Here is a 17434-nt window from a genome sequence, read left to right on the forward strand (position 1 = left end):
TCCTTTCCTAGATGCTCTCTCACCCCCCCCCTCCCCCCCTCCTCCTATTTGTCTGTGTTTGTCCTCTCTGACCCCACCACTTTCTCTTCCTCTACCCATCTTTCTTCTGGTTCTCATTCTCTTTCTGTTCCTACCCATCTATCTCTCCTTTAACTCTCTCTTTGGGTTCCATTCTCCCTCTTGTCTATTTATCTGTTTGCTAGCTCACTCTCTCACAATCCTCCCTGCTATCTTCCCTCCATCTCTCTCTCTTTCTGCCTCTATTTCTCTCTGTTTGTTAGCTCTCTACCTCTTTGCCTCTCTTCCCATCTCTGGCCTTCAGTCTGTTTATATCTCTTCTAGCCCCCGCCTTCTCATTCTATCTCTGGCTCTTTCTTCCTCATACTCAGTTTATCACTTTTTTTTTGTGGTGTTTGCACAACGCTAGTCTACTACATAAGGTTGTTGTCGGTTAGAAACCTTGTATGTCCAAAACTGCTACTTTTCAGGAAATGGACAAAAATAACCTCTGTTCCAATGGATCCAATGTAGTTATTATTAATTAGTTAAAAGCTCTTGTTAATGATTTTAAGTTTGTTATCTGTAGTTGTTTTTTATGTTGTGACTGTTCTGTGTTTTTTTTTTGAGGACCACAATGGAAATAAGCCTTAGGGCTTTATTGCATTTTTATGCTCGGTGATATAGTGTATGTTATATATTATGGAAGTGCTGATGTATTCTTTCCTTTTATCACCAAAAAAATACATTAAAAAATAAATAAATAAATCCTTCATTCATTCAATAAATTGGTTCAATATTTCTACACAGAATTAACCACTTTTGTGAACTTGTAGATCGGATGTGTTTGCTACTTTTGTGTGCAACTGTAGTATTGATGACCACGTAGGTAGGGCATTCATTTACGAAAAAAAACTAAAAAGTTGAAATATGGAGTTACGAGGTTTCTGCCCTGACAGCCACGATAAACACTATTAACCTCACAAAGCCCCCCCAGCCTTGCATGCAGGCTATTTGTGTGCCAGAACAGCAGATTAAAAGGGAAGTGAGTGTGACATGACCTCAGTATGGCAGGGCAACCTTTTTCTTTGGTCTCTTTATTCATCCTTTGTCTCCAGTTCTTACACACCTGGCCCCTATCAGTGTCATTATTACTCCCCTCTTGCATCCAGTCCGGTTACTTCATTGTTTACGGTTTGTCGTGTATAAAGCTGGTGATAATAACAGGGCTGTACCAATTTGTGAACTGAAATTTCTCAAACTTGCACTAAACTACATTAGCCATTAGCGTCAGTGAATAATTAATACGTCTCTGCATCCCTAGATATTTGGGCATAAATAAATAGTATTCAACCTAACTATATTTTCAGCTGAGCTGCATGATGCGAGTCCAGCACTATTGTAATGAGGCTGACTGTTAGTCTGTCAGTCAATGTATATGTGACACAACACAGCAACTCCTGGCTCATTGAAAATGTAGTTTTTTCATTCCATATCGTTGCTGTCGGGCAAAAACCTATTATCTCCATATTCTGACTTTTTGTGTTTTTTTCCCCCCGTAAATTAACGCCCTACTTGATCATCCTACAGCGTCACACAAAAGCATCAAAAGTAGCAGATCTACAAGAATCCTGAAAAGACATAATGAGGTTTCCACCCGACAGGGACACAAGTTAAGGAACAGAGGTACAAACTGAGATATGACATGCATAGATTGAGCTGACAGTTTTGGGAAGTACCCTACATAATTATCATGTTACAGGAGCCTTGAGCAAGACACTAAAACCCCTAACTGCTCCCGCTTGAGCAGGTCGGTGCCTTGCATGGTTTCCTCTGTCGTCAGTGTGAATTTGTGTGAATGGGTGGAATGAATGAATGTAATGCTCATTGTAAAGTGCTTTGGATAAAGGCGTTGCACCATTGCACCATTTTAAATGCACCATTTACAACAAAGTGTAAGCATAGGATATAAAATAGGGCTTAAGTTGTGTTAACAACAGTGGTAATGGAGGGAGAACTATAAACCTGACTTGATGTTTATGCATTCTTTTCACATACATTTCAGCTCTGAATGATAGACATGTATTAAGTATTTGAAGATTCTGAATATGTGGCTAACTCATTTTAGACCAAAATACATTTTATTGTGTTTTATTTTTGGCAAATGTTCCCCCCAGATCATGGGTGCTGCTGGCTGGGGTTCAGGTGGTTAAAAACGAGTGTCTTGGACATGGGCTCTGTGGCGGCGTTGTAGAGAGAGAGAGGGAGCTCAACAGTTTATTTCTATAAGCTCAGAACCTCCAAAATGCACAAAACATCTGTTTGCTCTTCACTGTCCATGTTGGAGTCATTATCTTTTTCTCTTTTTTTTGTTAATAGAGCATCTGTTGGAAATTAATTGATCGTAAACATCTCAACTGGAGTAGCATAACCCAAACCTGAGCCAATGCTATTAGAAAACTGCAAACATGGTGGAATTGAGATGTAGCATGGGTGGGAAAGTGCAGGGGTTCTCAATAGGACCCCATTCTTAACACATTGACTGCCTAGAACGAGTTAACTCGTTTTTACTCGTTTTTAAAATCCATCACTTGATTGCCTAGATCGAGTTAACTCGTTTTTAAGGGAAAAAAAAAAAATTCAATGAAAAATCTCTGGCAATAAACTGCAAAAAAATCTGAAATAACTCAGGCAATCAATGTGTTAAGGGGGTCCCTAGCTAAATTAGTTCATATACTGTAGCATCAAAATCAGTTCAATCACTTTTACATTGGCCACCTGAAAAATAGTCGATCTACAAGCTCACGTGTGGCATCAAAAGAATCTTGAAAAAGTATTTTTTGAAACAATTTAACAACACAAATCTTGCATGGCGGTCCCTGGCACGACGAAATACGTATTCATTTGGGATAGAGGTTTGGGGGAGGCAAATGATAATTTGAAATATAAATAAATCCCATTAATACAATATCAACAAAACAGAAACACGTAGCACAGACAGAACTACCAACAAAAATCACAATCACTTTAATTCTAACTACTACTAGGGGTCTATAATAGGCTCCCTCCTTTTCCCCCTCTACACCATATCTCTTCGCCTAAAAATAGCTGCTCTACAATGTGACGCATTGTGAGCTTGTAGAATTTAAAATGCAATTTTTCGTGCAGAATGTTTGCCCCATAGGGAGGCTAGGGGTTCATGTTGGTTAATGCTAAGTAAGAGGTTCATTCATACTCAGCGGTACACTGACCCCATATTAAGTGATTAACATGGAACTGATTAACATGCAGATAACATTCAGACTGCGGGCTAAACCTCACATAAGTGATCAGTATGCAGCATAGAAGCGTGTCCATATTGTCCAGCTTCAACCACTGCTCTAGACCAGCCATTCCCAACGTGTGGGCCGGGGTGTGTAACGATCGATTATTTGAATGAAAATTAATGGTAGATTAAATGTAGCTTTGTATCTGTCAGTGTGAACACACCAAAGACCGTGCCTGATTTCTGTGCTCCTCCATTAAGCCAAAGCCCAAGTCCCCAGCCAGTGCATTTCTACATGAACAGAACTACATTGGTTTCACTTTGACTGAATCTGGTCCTGTTTCCCAGTTGAGAACCACTGCTGTGGAAAATCCTAGTGTTAATAATAGAATTATGGAAAGCCAAGCATTTGCATTTACCAAATCCATATTGGTTCCTTATAAGCATATGGAGATATTTCATACACATTCAAGCCATGAAGGAATGTAGCTTCCTAGTGCTTAATGAAAGGCTGTAACACATTTCAGTCATGATGTCCCACTGCACTTCCTACGCCTGTTGTTTTGGAAATGCTTGTTGCTTAGCTGTCAAAAAAAAAAACCCCGACCAAAAATAAAGACGCAGGACTGGCTATGTGATACTGTTGGCAAGTGTTGTTCTTTTCCATCTGTGTTATTTGAGAGAGTTGCGTTGGAACCTCCCTGCCAAATGGACACAGTGTCTGAGAGCGCGTATTGATTTATTATCTGCCCCTTTGTTTTGTTAAAGAGAAAGACTGGTCTTCTCTGCCTCTGTTCACCAAGACAATGGAAAGTTCTACTGAATACAGGACTTTTGGAAACCAAAATTTACTTTACTACTAAATTGTATTGTATGATGAAGAATTTATAAATGTAACAATTTAAATAAAATAAAAACACACCCAGACTTTTTTGGTAATGGAGACACATTTCAATAGGTTAACCCATTAAGACCTGAGGCCGATTCTACAAATGCCTTCTTAATCAGTAGTTCTCACACTTTCAAGATTTTTCAAACATTTTCAAAAATAGCAGATCTACGAGCTTGCATATCTGCTATTTTTGAATAGCCAATGCAAAAATCTAAAATGACACAAATGCCGGTTTTAATGGGTTAATACGATTTATTCATTGTGTGCATATACATTGGTTTTATTTATTTTAGATTGACTGCCACACACACGGTCTGTCAACCTTGTTGTTTGTTTTGTTTGTTTGTGAGGGGACTGCAATGACTCAATTGTCCTTTATCTCAAATGTTTTTAACAAGCATACAGCATACGATTCATGAGATATGTGGGATTGTGGGCATATTTGCAAATTTAGTTGATTTGTAGTTCAAATCAACTAAACTAGACTAAACTAAAAAAAAAATAGGCCACCACAAATGTGGAGGAACTCAACCTAATCCATTAATGTTGACAGCAAGCTTCCATGAATCACAACTTTGCTTGCATTTCACTGTAAGCATAAATTCGGTCCGTAAGAACCTTGTACAGTAGGATGAGAAATAAGCTCACAGAGTAGTGCAGTTATTCTTAACATTTTTTAAACTCAAGGACCCCCAGTTTGATATGCATTAGGCCACGGACCCCCATTTCATAGGATTTTTTATCTCTGGCACCCCAATCTACACTGTACAATCCTCATTCCTCAGTGTTAATTTAACTCAGAGTGTATAAATGGAACCATTTGTACTGAGTCTTAGGGTCCAAAAATATCAATGATTTAGCTGGGGACCCCCTGGAATCCCTTCAAGGACCGCTGGGGGTCCCTGAACCCCATGTTGAGTACCAGTGGAGTGAGTGGATCACACATGAGACTTTATAGTGTGTCTTACACTTTCATCTGGAGGGAACAACATTTTGCCAAGCACGTTGAAAACTCAATAATAATAATAGTTTAAGTTCCACGGCCCTTTTTTCAAAACAGCCCACATAGTGCTTTCACAATCAAACAAAAAGGGGAACGTCATAAAAAAACCCTGACGTAATATCAATTTGTCAGAAAAGAGCCACCTCCTCACACGCTCATATTTTTCACGCCACCAATCTCTGCTGCTCATGATGTCATTTTCCCGCCGTCGGCCAGCTGGCGGTAGATCACCAGAGCGCGCGCACACACACACACACACACACACACACACACACAGCCCCGATCATCTGTGACACGCGGCGCATCCAGATGTTTGAACTAGGAAAAAAAAGAACAGCCACGGAGTGAGTGAGTAATAAACGCTTCGCCTGTGTGTGTGTGTGTGTGTGTGTGTGTGTGTGTGTGTGTGTGTGTGTGTGTGTCGTCTGTGCGGATCCCTCGGGTGCAGGTTAAACGGCGAGCAAGGTCTTGTTATGAATCTCAGGGCTGTTGATATCGCGTCAGCGGGGTGTGGCTTTGAGAATGGGTGGGTGTGGGGAGGGGTATTGATGTCATGATGACACAGCTGTATTACTGATTGCAGTCCCCCCTCTGAGAGCCGAGACCTCATCATCATCATCCTCATCATCGTGTCATACAGTATCGTGGTCATACTGTAATAATGGGGATCTGTTGTTCTTCTTGAAAGCGCTCTCTTGTTCCTGTTTTCAAGAAGAAGCCTTGCAGACAGACTGGGGTAATTTGGTGAAAGCTTGAAAAACTTCCTCAACCCCCCAACTTGCCTCATGTCTTTAACCCATTAAGGCCTGATGTTCCAATTCTACAAATGTCTTCTAAATCCTAACAGTTTTTTTAAAACAACGTATGTTGCTATGTCAGTGGTTTACAAACTTTTTAATGTCAAAATTTATATGTATTTGCGCCGTGGACCCCCATCTCAAAATATTTGGTTCCAGGGACCCCAAGAAGCAAAGATTTGAGTTAAAAATTTTCACTTTAAAACAATATATATTCAAAGATTTGCACACATTTTCACGATTTTTCAAAAATAGCAGATATACAAGCTCATAGCGCGGCACTGAGTGCCGCGCTATGAGCTTGTATATCTGCTATTTTTGAATAGCCAAAGTGTAAAATAATGCTTTTGAGCTCAAATCAAGAAGTGAAAGCATCTGTCATTTTAGATTTTAGCTATGTACATAGCAACATAAGTTTTTCAGAAAACTCTTAGGATTTACAACAGTGGTTCTCAAAAATTGCAAATCTACAAGCTCACAGCGCCACTTTGTGCCGCGCTGCGAGCTTGTACATCTATATATATATATATATATATTTTTACAATTATGCATTTTTTAAAACACAAATCTTCTCTTCTGGGGGTCCCTGGCACAAAACTGTTTAAGATGGGGTAAATTGACCATTTACCATATCAATTTGGGGGTCCTTCGCACAGAAAAAGTTTGAGAACTACTGATTTAGAAGGCATTTGCAGAATAGGCCTCAGGTCTTAATGGGTTAAGTCACCGTTTTCCAAAAGGCGAGGTTGTATATATCCTGACCGCGGTCATACAGTATTTAGTTGGAAAACATCACATGCATCTCACTTCCTCATTCTTAACATAGTGGTCTAAATATAGAGGAGTTTTTATTTACAAAGGGAGACTTTATTTTCAGCCCCATTGATAATGCGCTCTGTGAAAATATGCTGATGCTATCACTTTCTTCTCTCTCTGTGTCACAAGCAGTGCTTTCTCAGCTGAAGTTTTTGCTCTCGGTACCCAACTTTGCCATGAACTGACCAAGAAGTCACAACACAATGCAAGCAGATCTAGCAGATCAGTTTTCCCAGGCTATTTTCCCTATTCGTTGCTTAAGGGGGTTATCATTGTTATTTTTTGCCTGGCGCTGTCAGAACCTCCCATGATGCATTGTTGTGCGCTGACTCACTTGGTAGGGAAACTAATAGTCAAATTGTGAATCATATTATACCCATGGCAACGATGTGCTGTTAGACATGATTCACTTCTTGTTACCTGGGGCTAATAACTATGAGAGAAAGTACTGTACTGGTGACAGCTATCTAATCCATTAAGACCTGGAACGCATCTGTGTCATTTTAAGATTTCTCTGGCCATTAAAATATAGCAGATATACAAGCTCATAGCGCGGCACTCGGTGCCGCGCTATGAGCTTGTATATCTGCTATATTTTTTTGAAAAATCTTGAAAATGTGTGCAAATCTTTTTGCACACACAAGGAACAAGATTTTGAGATGGGGTTCCGCGGCCAAATGCATATCTAAAAAACTTTGTTGCTATATCAGTGGTGCTCTAACTTTTCCATGTCAACGATCCCCAAAAGGATATGTATTTGGCCGCGGACCCCCATCTCAAAATATGTTGTTCCAGGGACGGGAAGCACAGTTCGGAGTTAAAAATGTTCACTTTAAATAAAACCTATATATATATATTCCACGATTATTCTTTTTTTTTGCAGATGTAGCTCATAGTGCGGCACTCGGCACCGCGCTATGAGCTTGTATATCATACAGTATATACTGTAGGTATATACTGTAGGTACCTAGGTACCATAAGTACATAAAACAGATGAGTTTTCAGTCCATTTTATCCATCACATGGTATCCATTTGTAGCTATTTCTGAGTTTCGAGTGGCTTTCAAATCAATCAATTGGTTAGTTTTGAGTGGATTTTGTTTGATCTTTTTGTTTGATCTTCCATCTCCATCCACTTGTAGGTTTTACACAGTATGATTGATTCTAGAGCCCGACCGATGCCAGATTTTTGGGTCCGATGCCGATACCGATTTTGAGAGTCCTGGACCACCGATTGCAGATGTTTTTGACCGATATTTTGTAATTAAATAAAATAATAAAAAATTAATTTCAAAAACGTATAAACGTAGTTTTTACATTAAAGTTAAGAATACAAGATTGAGAACATTTAAATAAAATGCAATCGCATTATTACAAATAAACATGAATACTATTTGAAAACTTTAGTTACTAGTCACTTTGTAGATTTTAATTATTAATATTATTACTAAACATGCATTAACCACAAGTCTTCAGCCTTTTTTAAACTTTGGCTATTTGCAGTGGTGGAAAGTAACTAAGTACATTTACTAAATTACTGTACTTAGTACAATTTTGAGGTATTTGTACTTGAGTATTTACAATTTCCAATACTTTTACTTCTACTCCACTACATCTCAGAGGCAAATATTATACTTTTACTCCACTAGAATTATTTGAAAACTTTAGTTACTAGTTACTTTGAATATTTTGATTATTATCACAAAACATACATTAACCACTTCCGCCCTATATAGGGCCATTTGAAAATAGCCGATCTGCAAGCTTGTAGATCTGCTATTTTCAAAAGATTTTTATGCGTTTGAGAACTTGAAATTGATTGAAATTTGATGCCGACACTTTTGTACTTTTACTCAAGTACATTTTGAATTCCAGACTTTTACTCGTAACAGAGTATTTCTATATTACAGTATTGATACTTTTACTTAAGTAAAACATTTTAGTACTCTTTCCACCACTGGCTATTTGAAAATAGCAGATCTACAAGCTCACAACATGTTGCTATGCAGTGCTTTGTGAGCTTGTAGATCTGGTATTTTCAAAACATTTTCATACATAATGATAAGGAGTGTAGTGCACTTCTAAATTTAGGATTTGGGTTTTGGTCAATTGATTTAGTACTTTGATTTAGTTTTCATATTACATTGACATGACGCTGTCACCGCATCCTGCAACAGACGTGCCCATGCAAAGCCCGTCCATCAATTGGTTGTGAAATCGCCCTGAACCAACAACAACCAATAAAACCCACAACTGTCTCTTCGGACTATAGGATCTATTCTAAACTATGGGATTGTAAAACTTGAGGGTCGAGTCACTCAAGCTTGAGGCTTTGAGCACAACAAAACTGTGTCCTTGTATTTTATTTATGAACAAAGTCTTGCTGAGAGCAAAATGAACGGCCCAAGGTAAGGGTAATGCTTTACAAAGTTGTAAGAGGAATCCCTTCATCTGACAGTCTTGTCTGCGTCTGATGAAAAGTGAAAGTAAATGAAACTCGCCCCAAATCACGCTCACCCCCATTCTTTTTCGCGGTTTCACGGTTCTTGCATTTGTTTGATGATAAGGTTAGAACATAGTTTTACTGGGGTTACGTTTAGAAATAAGGTTAGGTAGGTTTAGGCATAGTTTACTGAAGTTACGTTTGTGAATACCGCCGGATTTGCCCCGGGGCGACTGTGTTTTAGGGCGACTGTGTTTTGGGGCGAGAGTTTTGGTATTCTCCGTCCGCTCAGAAACAGCGTGGAGATGTTAAATTAACGTCTCACTCAGACAGACGTTAATATATATTTCTTTAGCGATATACAAGTAGCTTAGAAGATTGTAGTAGCCTATGCCCAATTGCCCATAAAAATATATACCTAACCGTTGCATCACGATCCATAAATTAACGAGCCTCGCGTCGAGTCATTCATATCATTTATTAATTAATTGAGCTTATAGGTCTCTCTGGAAGGCATTGTAGTGGTAGATAACTTTAATCTCTCTCAGTATTATTGAGAGATTGTTGAGAAAAACGAGCAATCTTTGTGGATTTCACATAAATATAAACACCTTACCGCAGCTGCGCAGCAATTGCACAATCAGTGAAAATATTAATGACAAAAACATCGGAACATTGGGGGAAATAATGACCGATGTCCGATATTGACATCGGGGTCCAAAATGAACGATACATCGGGCTCACCGATGTATCGGTCGGGCTCTTTGATTCATCCTCAATAGTACCCTGGGCTGAATGATAGCCTAACACTCCACTATTAATGAAATGCATCATGAGAGCTTGTGCTCTTATCAGCCGGATGCTCAAAAACAAAACAAAAATGCAAAAACCTTTCTTTCGTACGAACATGTAAGCGCTTCACCTTGCTAGCCTGCCTGCAATTCTCTTCTCACAAAGACACTTCCATGCCAGGGACCCGTGCACAGAACACTGAAATATCTACTTCAAATATATATATATATATATATATATATATATATATATATATATATATATATATATATATATATATATATATATATATATATATATATATATATATATATATAAATATATATATATATATATATATATATATATATATATATATATATATTATTTTTTTTATCGCGATATGACGGCCTGGAGTATCGATACAGTATTGAGAAATAAAATATCGCGATATATTGCGAAATCGATAATATTGCCCATTCCTACTCTACACTACTGTATGTACAGTACTATCAATAAAGGCTTAAAAGCCCAGAAAATATCTTTAAAGAAAACATTGGCTAACCTAGGACAGTGAGCAAAGTGGGGTCCAGGGATTCTCAGGGTTCCTTGAGGGGGTTCCAAATGAACCCTTACGGGTCTGTAACTCTGAGAGTGTACAAATGGAACCAAATGGACCCGTACGGGTCCATTTGGTTCCATTTGCACAACTCTCAGAGTTATGTGGGTCTTTGAAATAAAAACGTTTGAGAAGCACTGACCTCGGCTAAATGCAAATGAACAGAGCTGCACTGAACACAGGTGTGTGGTTATAATGATATTAATTACACAGGTTAACAATAGCCTCATGACTCATAGGATTCTTGTTCAGTCTCGCAGAACAAATGTCACAACCAAAGTGGCCAACAGTTCTTGCTACGGCTATAAGGGAAACCCTGATTCGGGTTAACTGCTATGTTTTTATTCTAGCTTTTTACTGTATTTGGATTCGGTCTTTGTGCCACTTGTAAAGTACGCTAAACTACAACTCGAACTTGGCTTAACTTAATGAAGACATTAAGACAACAAAAACTAAGTAATAAACCTTTACAACACAAAAGAATTGAGTCTTGTTTGACCCATTGCAGCTGGCTCTGCTTGTTCACACAAACAGCACGCACGCGCGCACGCACGCACGCACGCACGCACGCACGCACGCACGCACGCACGCACGCACGCACGCACGCACGCACGCACGCACGCAGAGACAGGCAACCTACATAGTAAAATCCCCAGTGTTACTTTAACTCTGAGAATGTACAAATGTAACCAAATGGACCCTTGTATTTTACAGTACTGTAACACACAGGCCTCCATCCTTCGCCTCCTTGATGTAGACCATCTGCCCCTACTACACACAGTACTACACACAGTGCACGGTAACCCTCCCTACACTAGAGACGTTCAGGGCCTGTAAAGACTCTGCCCTCCTCCTCCTCCTCCTCCTCCTCCTCTGAGGGAGAAGAGGACGGTCTGCACTCTCCTCTCCTCTCCTCTCCTCTCCTCCCACATGGAGGCCTGCGTGGCTAGCAGCGCTCCTGAACCAGTGCTTCTCAAAGTTCCAGGGGGTCCCCAGCTAAATTAGTTAGGGTAGTTTACCCACTTTAAACCTTTTATACGAATAGCTGAGCTTGCAGATCTGCTACTTTCAAACAATCTTGTAAAAAAAAGGCACAATATGTTTTTTGACGGAGGTCCGCAACCAAATGCATATTATTATGGGGGTTCTTGATATGAAAGGGTTTGAGAACAATAATTACCCTAAACACAACCTGCATGGCTACAAGTAAGACGCGCGAACGCTGGAAGCGAATGCAGCTCGAAAATATTGTGTATTTACGGACTTGTAATCCGTGTTATTTCACCGTGATGGGGAGAGAACATTGACATCGTGTGTGTGTGTGTGTGTGTGTGTGTGTGTGTGTGTGTGTGTGTTTTGCAGGCTGTTGTGCATTTTAATCAGAGCATTGTCTACATTCCTGCACTCTGGCGGCTGCAGACAGGCAGTGCACGCACACAGAGAGACACACACACAGACAGACAGAGACACACACACCCCGAGCACGGTTTCATAGTAAGCTCCACTTGCGCGGAGGCGCGCCTCCTTCCGCTGCGTTCGCAACCAGCTCTCCTAAACCCAACCTACATGGCTAGCAGCTCTCCAAAACACAATCTGCATGGCTAGCAACTTTCCTAAACACAACCTGCATGGCTACCAGCTCTCCAAAACACAACCAACATGGCTAGCAGCTCTCCAAAACACAACCTACATGGCTAGCAGCTCTCCAAAACACAACCTACATGGCTAGCAGCTCTCCAAAACACAACCTGCAACTCTCCTAAACCCAACCTGCATGGCTAGCAGCTCTCCAAAACACAACCTACATGGCTAGCAGCTCTCCTAAACACAACCTACATGGCTAGCAGCTCTCCTAAACACAACCTACATGGCTAGCAGCTCTCCAAAACACAACCTACATGGCTAGCAGCTCTCCAAAACACAACCTACATGGCTAGCAGCTCTCCAAAACACAACCTGCAACTCTCCTAAACACAACCTGCATGGCTACCAGCTCTCAAACACAACCTCCATGGCTAGCAGCTCTCCTAAACACAACCTGTCACAGTGCTCAACAGACACACACATCCCATCTTGATTTAGTCATTGACCGGAGTCCCTCAGGGCTTTATACAGGTGTCAGTTTTTCGCTCTACATAAAATATTTTTGCTGAAAATAGCCGATCTACAAGCTCTTGATGCTTACCGCTTGTACATCTGCTATTTTCTGTGAAGGTTTTTCCCCCGTTTATGGATGGATATGGACAGAATTTCTCACTGTTGTCAGGCAGAAACCTTCCATCTCCATATTTCATCGTATTTTTTTTCCCTTCCATAAATGAATGCCCTATTTCAGTGCTTCTCAAACGTTTTAATTTCAAGGACCTCCATAACTCTCAGAGTGAGGGTCCATTTGGAACCCCCCCAATGAACCCTGTGGGTCCCTGGACCCCACTTTGAGAACCACTACCCTATTTTATGCCTATAATAATGACATGCCCAAAATAGGGACACCAGGTCGAAAACGGGTCCAAAAAAAAAGTCCAATGAAAATAATTAACAAGAGCATGTGACAAAAAAACGCTGGTTGCATTAGAATACATGTTCTCCCCCTCCCTTCCAATTTCCTAAAAAGTAAGTAACAGTTTTGGACATAAAAGGTTTTCCAGGCAGTGTGACACGAGATACAGCTTTTTGGAAACGGGCCATGTTTTTTTTTTTCTTCAGTCACGACGTACTGACACACAAACAAGCACGCACGCACGCACGCACGCACGCGCGCACACGCACACGCACACACACACACACACACACACACACACACACACACACACACACACACACACACACACACACACACACTGCCTCTTTAACACGTCAGCAATTGAACACTGATCCACTGTGTCCACGTGAGGTCTTCTTTACGCAGACGAGCGTCACGATCTGAGCTTGATGAATATGTGAATTAACAGAGTGTAGCCGTGACTGCTGTGACCGAGCCAGCATGCATCTCTGTTTGAGAGCCCTTCCTACAGTATGGTGTCTATCTGACGTCCTCTGTCTCAGTGCTTTCTCAAACTTTTTCATCATGTCAAGGACCCCCATCTGAGAGTGTTTTGTGCCAGGGACCCCCAGAAGAGAAGAGTTATGTTTTAAAAAAAGAATCTGAATTATTCAAAGTTTTCCAAACGTTTTAGATATTTCTCAAATATTTTCAAAAATATCAGATTTCTGTTTTTAAAATATCTGATCTATGAGCTGAAGTATACAATAAGGGCTTAAGTGATTAAATGTATGTTTTTGATTAATAATCCAAATTAACGAGTAAATTAAAGATGTAATAAAGTACATTATTGAGATGTAGTGGAGTAGTATCAAAAAAAGTTAATACTCCAGTAAAGTAAAAGTACTACAAAACTGTTACTCAGGTACAGCACTTGAGTAAATGTAGTTAATAAAGTAGTTAATATAGCATCACAAACAGGCTAACCACTTTATCCATTTATACGTTGGCTATTCAAAAATAGCAGATGTACAAGACCGCAGCGCTGCAAGCTTGTACATCTGCTATTTTTGAAAAAAGAAACAATTTGAATCCACCACCAGTGATTCTGACCCGCTCAGACAAGTGTCTGCACTGAGACAGTGTTTTGCATGAGTGGGAATTCCCTGTCTGTGGAGGAGGGGGGCAGACCCAGCCTAAAATCCTGAGCACTTAGTCACTCTATTTATGAGCATAACACACAATCTCACATGGCTCATAAATAGCCATTTTTAGGCTTTTTAAAGCAGAACTTTGGTTAATCTCTCTGGAATATAGTTCTTCAGAACGATAATATAGTGCAGTAGTTCTCAAACTTTTTTTTGTGCCAAGGAGGACCCCCAAATTGATATGCATTTTAAAATGAAATTGAAAATGATTCAACATTTTCGATATTTCAAAAAAATAGCAGAGCTTGTAGATCTGCTATTTTTTACGTATAAATGGATAAAGTGGTTAAAAATGATTGTGATACTGTATAAACTAATTTTGCTGGGGGTCCCCGGACCCCACTTTGAGAACCACTGGTATAGTTAGATGTTATGATGGTAAATGGTGCATTGTTACGCCTTTATCCAAAGTGCTTTTACAATGTACATTACATTCACACATTCACACACACACACACCGACGGAAACCATGCAAGGCACCAACAACCTGCTCATCAGGAGCAGTTAGGGGTTCGGTGTCTTGCTCAAGGACACTTCCACAGTAACACAGGGTCGGGGGAGCCCGGGATCCAACCGGGGAACCTTCCGACGGCGATTACAAGAACTAAGAGCTCTAACCTCCTCAGACAGCTCTGCCCCCCTGACTGACTGTGACCTTCTTATGTTAACGTGTGCGTGTGTGTTCTGATCAAGAGTCAGTCATAAGTCATCTGAGCTCTGAAGTTACAGTATCTGTGATCTGGTTAAACTAAAACAGACATTAACAATGTCCTAGGGAAGTGCTTCAATGTTGGCGTGGCCCAGAAGGGGGGTTCAAAGTGCAACACATGACAACATTTCATGCTGGACTCTTACCAATTAAGAGTTTTAATCCGCAAAACACATAAAACATCTATGATCTCCTAAACCAGTGGTTCTCAACCAGTGGTCCGGGGACTACCAATGGCCCTTGAGGGGGTTCCAGCTGGTCCCCAGCTAAATGATGGAGAGTTGGTAACCAAATGGACCCTTATTAGATCTACTCTTGAGAGCGTAAAATGAAACCAAATGGACACTTATGGGTCCATTTGGTTTCATTTTACGCTCTCAAGAGTTAAATTATTGCTAAACATCTGCATTACTTAATTTACAAGAATTCTACACAATTAGAGAATGTAGAAGAATTGTTATTGTTGATGTGTCCTATGGTACCAACATCAATACAGCATGGAATTGAGGACAAAATCTCATCCAAAGACAACAAAATATTCTACATCTTGGGTCTGAGAGGTTGAATCTCATCAAACGGTGGTCCATGGCTCCCTGATTGGCCAAACCCAACCCATCGGCTTCACAGATTGGTCGAGTTTTGCGTAGCGCTTGTGCCGCCGCTGCAGGGATAGTAGCCTAATACTTTTTTGACCAACAATAATAATGTCTCTGAGCCCGGACCGCTGACCTAGCGGTCCGGGCACCTAGGCTCCTATGCAGCCTGACAGCGTGTTGCGGGTTCGAGTCTCGTTCAGGACGACCTTTGCTGAGTGTCACTCCGCGTCTCTCTCTCCCCATTTCCTGTCTATATATACCGTATACTATCAATAAAGGCAGAAAAAGGCAAATTAGTTTTTTTGTATTATGTCCAAAACGGTTACTTTTCAGGATTCTAATTCAATAGCATCAAAAGTCGCAGATCCACAAGCTCAAAACGCGTCGCTTTGCGCCGCGTTTCGAGCTTGTGGATACTCGAGCTTGTGGCTACTTTTGATGCTTTCGTGTGACGCTGTAGTATGATCAAGTAGGGCATTAATTTACAGGAAAAAATAAAAAAAATAGCTACGATATGTCAAGGATATTTGAATATAAACATTTAAAATGAACTAATGGGATAAAATGTTCTTCTGCTTGACCCCACCCTGCTTCTATGAGACAAGCTGGCACCTATGCAACATTTAAATTCTTTTGTTTTGTCATCATGCTTGTTGACTAAATTAACATCTCTATGTGAAAACTGTCTGTGTTTAGGTGTTGAGGGGGTGTGTCTGAAACAGGCCTATTTAACCAGAGGTAGAATATGACCTGAGTGAGCCAAACTGGATTTCCATTGCATGATGCTATTGTGTAAAGTTTGCTCCTTTTACTCGAGTAAAATCTCTCATACTTGGAATTCTGAATTCTTGTCTGTCTCATCATTATTGTGTTATGAGTGCTCCAAACAGATTCTGCTTTCACAGATATCATACCAAGTACAGACCCTTAAACTATACACAACGACCGACTTCCTTCACTCATGAAGAAACGTCGCATGCAGAAAGTAGCCGATTAGTCTGCTATTTTCGGCGCGAGACAGGACAACGCCGCGTGACTACGTTTTTTTAAACGGGTGCTTACCGTGGGCGTCATCGGACTGGTTGAAGCCACACAGCTGGCAGATGGAGCGCACCCACTGGTTCATCTCCTCCTCCGTCTCGGCCACCAGGTAGAAGGTGCGGTCGGAGGTCTTGATGTCGAACACGAAGCTGTCCTGGAACTCCTTCCTCTTGAAGGTGAGCCCGGCGTCCACCTGCTCGCAGCAGTGCAGGTCGATGACCCGGATGGGCTTCTTGGAGTGGTCATTCTTGTAGTACTCCAGCACGTCGGGGTCGCCGCTCATCCGCCCGCTGCGGAGGATGAACCAGCGCTTCTTCCACGCCTGCATGGGATGAGGGGGGGGGGGATAAGATCGTCAGTTAACCCATTAAGACCTGAGGCCGCTTCTAAACATTTTTTTAATCCTAACAGTTTTTCGGAAAAAAATGTAAAAAAATAATTTTCACGATTTTTCAAAAATAGCAGATCTACAAGCTCGTAGCGCGGCACTCGGTGCCGCGCTATGAGCTTGTATATCTGCTATTTTTGAATAGCCTAAAGTGACACAGATGCGTTCCAGGTATTAATGGGTTAAGCGCACTAGGTCTGGGCTGTGTGGTACATAATGAAAGGTGTTTCTGAACCATTAAGATTCTAAAAATCTTCTAAATCCTTTAAAAAAATTCTGAAAAACTCATGTTGCTATATCCGTGGTGCTCAAAATGTTTTATTGTCAAGGACCCCTACAATTATGTACTGTATTTGGCCGTGGACCCGTATCTCAAAATATGTTTGTTCCAGGGACCCCCAGAAGCA

General features: G+C 40.7%; 1 protein-coding gene across 1 annotated transcript in view; it reads right to left on the bottom strand.

Moving 5' to 3' along the window:
• gab2 (GRB2-associated binding protein 2) overlaps positions 1 to 17434 on the bottom strand; it is a 102620-nt gene that overhangs the window by 41725 nt on the left and 43461 nt on the right. The window contains exon 2 of the mRNA XM_080427862.1: positions 16661 to 16961. Within this exon, the coding sequence (XP_080283988.1) occupies positions 16661 to 16961 (301 nt within the window). The remainder of the gene's footprint in view (positions 1 to 16660; positions 16962 to 17434) is intronic.

Source organism: Gymnoscopelus braueri, assembly GCF_963280865.1.
Source record: "Gymnoscopelus braueri genome assembly, chromosome: 5".
NCBI classification, from domain to species: domain Eukaryota; kingdom Metazoa; phylum Chordata; class Actinopteri; order Myctophiformes; family Myctophidae; genus Gymnoscopelus; species Gymnoscopelus braueri.